The 4,811-nt window shown below is 55.9% G+C and overlaps 1 protein-coding gene across 1 annotated transcript; it reads left to right on the forward strand.

The window, feature by feature from the left end:
• The first annotated feature begins 787 nt into the window (after window positions 1–787).
• On the forward strand, window positions 788–2,819 carry LOC133214836 (zinc finger protein OZF-like). The gene is made up of 4 exons (XM_061358145.1): window positions 788–853; window positions 909–1,754; window positions 1,839–2,187; window positions 2,605–2,819. The coding sequence occupies exons 1-4, from the start codon at window positions 788–790 to the stop codon at window positions 2,817–2,819; spliced, it is 1,476 nt and encodes a 491-aa protein (XP_061214129.1).
• The last annotated feature ends 1,992 nt before the right edge of the window (window positions 2,820–4,811 follow it).

Consider the following 4,811-nt stretch of genomic DNA (forward strand, 5'->3'; position numbering starts at 1 on the left):
ATCTGGGCTTGTTCAGCCTGGAGAAGAGAAGGCTCTGGGGAGATCTTAGAGCAGCTTCCAGCACCTAAAGGGCCCAACAAGAAATGTGGAGAGGGGCTTTTGACAAGAGCAAGTAGAGACAGGAGAAGGTGGAATGGGTTTAAACTGACAGAGGGGAGACATAGATAAGGTGAAAGAAGTTCTTCCCTGCGAGGGTGCTGAGGCTCTGGCACAGGTTGCCCAGAGGAGGTGTGGCTGCCCCATTCCTGGCAGTGTTCAAGGCCAGGTTGGAAGGGGCTTGCAGCAACCTGATTTAGTGCAAGGTGTCCCTGCACGTGGCAGGAGGCTTGAACTGGATGTGATCTGTAAGGTCCATTCCAGCTAAAACCATCCTGTAGTTGTATGATTTTCAGGTACAACATCCTGGAAGAGCAAGCATCTTTCCTATTCAAGCAGTAAACTTTTGCCTCTAATATGCCAGTGATTTCAGTAGTTTCAGGTTCTGGTGAAGCATGCAGGGTAATTTACAGCATTTGCTCCTGTGAACACTCTGAAAATTCCACGGTGTAGTTTGGAGGGAAATACCATGTCCTGAACGCAGGATATACCAGAATGTTTTATACTTAAAGTCAATCTATCTGTTGAATTTTTAGCATTTGGCCACTTGGGATTTGCCCTGTCCAAAGCTTCCAGTCCTGCCTGTGACTTCTCTTGATTCTCATTTTATTGCAGCTGAAGATGGGATTGTGAGCACAAATGAAGACAGTGCCCATCAAGGCATCTTCAGTCCAGTGCAGCCCAAAGGTTTATGTTCAGGACTTTCCAAGGAGAACAGTTCCCAGGGACCTGCACAGGACCCTGTTCTCCCACGCAGGTCAGAAAGGATTCAGAGATCCAAGAGCTTCCAAGTGAGATCCAACATCATCCAGCATTGGAGTTTCCACACCAGAGAAAAACCCTTTACCTGCAATAAATGTGGGGAGAGTTTCCAGGACCGGTCACATCTCATCCAGCACCAGCGGGTGCACACAGGGGAGCAACTCTATGAGTGTTCTGAGTGTGGGAAGAGCTTCACCGTGAGCTCGAAGCTAATCCAGCACCAGGTAACCCACGTCAGGGAGAAGCCCCACATGTGTGCCCAGTGCGGGAAGGGCTTCTCTAAGAACTCTCAGCTTATCCTGCACCAGCGGGTCCACACTGGGGAGAAACCCTACGAGTGCAGGACCTGTGGGAAGAGCTTCAGCGTGACCTCATCCCTGATGCGACACAAGCGGGTGCACACTGGGGAGAAACCCTACGAGTGCAGGACCTGCGGGAAGAGCTTCAGCGTGAGCTCAAAACTGATCCAGCACCAGGTAACCCACACTGGGGAGAAGTCCTACAAGTGTTCTGAGTGCGGGAAGAGCTTCTCCAACACCTCACAGCTTGTCCTGCACCAGCGGGTGCACACCGGTGAGAAACCCTATGAGTGCTCCGATTGCGGAAAGAGCTTCAGTGTGAGCTCGAAGCTCATCCAGCACCAGGTAACCCACACTGGGGAGAAGCCTTACAAGTGTTCCAAGTGCGGGAAGACGTTCTCCGAGAACTCGAAGCTCGTCCTTCACCAGCGGGTGCACACCGGGGAGAAACCCTACAAGTGTGGGACCTGTGGGAAGAACTTCAGCATGAGATCAGCAGTGACACAACACCAGCGGGTACACACTGGGGAGAAACCGTTTGAGTGCAGCACCTGCGGGAAGAGCTTCAGCAGTAGCTCGAATCTTATCCAGCACCAGGTAACCCACACCAGGGAGAAGCCTTACATGTGTGCCGAGTGTGGGAAGAGCTTCTACGAGAACATTCAGCTTCTCCAGCACCAGCAGGTGCACGGTGGGGAGAAGCCCTACAAGTGTACAGAGTGTGGGAAGAGCTTCAGTGTGGGGTCAGCCCTGACACGACACGAGCGGGTCCACACTGGAGAGCGCCCCTTTAAGTGCACCGAGTGTGGGAAGAGATTCCTGTGGAGGTCAACCCTGCTCCGGCATCAACGTGTTCACACCGGAGAGAGGCCCTACGTCTGCACCTACTGCGGGGACAGCTTTCGGCAGAGTACCAACCTCATCCGGCACCAGCACATCCACACTGGGGTGCATCCCTATGTCTGTGCCGAGTGCGGGAAGGGCTTCAAAGAGAGCTCAGACCTCTTCCGTCACCACCAGACCCACAGAGGTGGGGACCCCTAGGTGGGGTGAGTGTGGGGAGCAGTGAGGTCTGATACCCTGAGAGTAAACCCTGGTGTCTCCCCCTCCCATTGACCACCCTGCTTGTGGAGGTTGAAAGCAGTTTCTTCCCAGGAGAGTGAGCCCTCAGAGATAAAGAAGGGGAGAGCCGGTGGAAGGAGCTGATTGGAGGTTTGGGGCAGGTGCCAGCAAGAAGGTGCCCGACTCTTTTCAGTGGTGGGCAGCCCCAGGATGAGGAGCAGTGGCCATGAACTGAAACAGAAGAGGTTTGACCTCCACACGAGGAAGAACTTGTTCCATTGCAGTGGCAGAGCACTGAACAAGGTGTGCAGGGGGATGTGGAGGCTCCATCTCTGGGCACATCCAAGCCTTACCTGGACACGTTCGGGTGCCCCTGCCTCGGCAGGGCTGGGACCGGGTGACCCCCAGGGTCGGCTCCCATGGCTGGTGCCGCTCGCAATGGCCACGCGCAATAAACGTTCGTTGAGCGTCGCCGCGTTGCCTTCCCCGAGTGCGCCTGCGTGGGGCTTGCGCCACCGTCTGCGGGGCGGGTCCTCACGCCTCGCTCGGAGGTCGCCATTGGCCGAGGCGAGGCGAAAGGAGGCGGGGCCGGGGACTTAGGGCCGCTGAGTGACGTCCCGGCTGCCTCCACCGATCGGCGGCGTGGTCGCGTGTCGCGGGCGACTCCTGATTGGCTGCGCTGTCCCCACCGTAGGTGATAAATTCGGGGCGGCCGGGCCGGGCGTTGATTTCACGCCGCAGGGCGGAGGGCGGGTGGCGAGGGCTGCGTCAGAGGCAGAGGGTGACTGCGCGCCGCGCGTGTCCATGGCAATGCTGCGGGGCGGCCCCTGGCTGAGGCCCTCGGGATTACCCGCGGGTCTCCCCCACCTCCCGCAGGCCTCTGCTGTGCTGGGCCCGCCCCTCCTTCCGGTTCTCGGGACATGTGGGACCGGTACCGGCGATGCTTGGCGGGGAAACCTGTGCGGGACTTGTGAGGGTGTTGTCCGTGTGCCTTTACCCCGCGAGCCCTGGACGGCCGCTCCCGGGAGCAGCACCTGGCCCGTGGCTGTGGCCTGGGCCTCAAGCTGTGCTGGGTCCTGTGCTGCGTCTGCCAGCCGTGTGCTCGGGAGCAGCGGGGCTGTGTGCGGCTGTGCCGGGCCAGTGCTTGTCAGGCCTCCCGCATCTCTTCCCTCGACTCCTGTGGGCAAGCGTCCACACAGCAGCTGAGGGAGCGTGCCAGAATGGCTGCCTCATACCCTGCAGTGGTTCCTGCACACAGCTCCTCTAGGAGGATGTTTGAGTGTTTCAGGACAGGAGCTGCGCCGGGTTCTGCTGGTGCCCTGGGGACACTTGTCTCTTCTGCATCACTGGCAGTGCTCAAGGCCAGGTTGGATGGGGCCTGGAGCAACCTGTGCTAGTGGAAGCTGTCCCTGCTCGTAACAGGGCTGGGAACCGGATGAGCTTTAAGGTCCCTTCCAACCCCAGCCATTCTGTGGTTCTATAATTCTTGATCCTGCTGAGCTCAATGAAGAGCTTGATGAATGAAGGCCTATGAAGCCTACTGCTGCCCTAGCTTTTCCTTTGTTGAGTGAAACAGGTATGTTTTTCAAGCCTCTTAGTGCCTAGCACAGCACTGCTTTACGTACATCAGCTATAAGTGCCTGTCACTGGCCCCACTTGGGGTGTCCCAGGCATAGCTGACCCCATGCTAGGAGGGGCAGGGCAAGTACTGGCTCTCCACACAGCAAAGGCTGTTGGCAAGTTCATGTGTGCCTGTCACACTCCATTGCTAGTCTCCCCAGGTGCAAAGCTGGTCGAGTGATGTGCCCCCTGTGCTGTTCTCCCAGGCAATATGAGAAAACAGATTCTGGATGCAGTCCCTGTCACAAGGGCTGATTACCCAAGTGCAGAACTGGCCAAGATCTGTGAATTTACCAGGAATTTCCTTCCTTGGTCACTTTGTTGAGGTGCTGGACTGTGGCTGTGGGGGACAGAGGTAGCGTTTACATGGGCATCTCTTAAAGTGCCTTAGACTTGAATTATTTCCTAGATGTACTCTATATTCAGGTGAAGTCTTGAACTGGGATAAGGCAGTGTAAAAATTATTCTGTGAGGTGCCATTTCCAGCCCCCAAAACCTCCCCAGGGGAGGAGGAGAAGGTGTGAAGCTCTTCTGATGTGAGTGCCAGGTTACCTTTGTGATGGCTCTTCAAGCTGCTAGGCCTGCGGTTCTGGGGTTTGTCTCCACTGCAGTGATGCTTGGGTAGGTGCAGCCACGTTCTGCTGCTGCTTGTTAAAGCAAGGATGCAAGTTCTGCATGTGGGCAAATAGCCTGAAGCTGTAAACTGGTTGAAGAGCAAACTTGAACTCTGTACCACCTGGGTGTTTACAAATTACTGAGCTTCTCCCAAGGGTGCGAAAGCACAGTCAGGGCTTCAGTTCTGTGTCCTTGCCACAGCAGTGTCTACTTTGTTAAAAAGGCACTGGACTGTTGGGATTAAGTGTCTTAATCAGAGAAGTGAGAAGAATGGCTGTGTATCTTGAGTGTGAAACTTGCTGTGGAAATGTGTCAGGGGCAAACTAAGTGCTGGCTAGATGAGATAGGGATGTTTTC

This window comes from Neopsephotus bourkii, unplaced genomic scaffold, assembly GCF_033783945.1.
Source record: "Neopsephotus bourkii isolate Nb327-2 ecotype Australia unplaced genomic scaffold, CSIRO-AGI_Nbou_v1 NB_940, whole genome shotgun sequence".
Classification (NCBI taxonomy): Eukaryota; Metazoa; Chordata; class Aves; order Psittaciformes; family Psittacidae; genus Neopsephotus; species Neopsephotus bourkii.

Excerpts from the sequence above, each read along its gene's own strand:
- LOC133214836 (XM_061358145.1), top strand. The coding sequence starts at position 788 with ATGTTCAGGACTTTCCAAGGAGAACAGTTCCCAGGGACCTGCACAGGA. Across the intron at positions 854-908 it reads GACCCTGTTCTCCCACGCAG|CATTGGAGTTTCCACACCAG; the intron begins GTCAGAAAGGAT and ends AACATCATCCAG. Across the intron at positions 2,188-2,604 it reads TCACCACCAGACCCACAGAG|GGCTGGGACCGGGTGACCCC; the intron begins GTGGGGACCCCT and ends CTGCCTCGGCAG.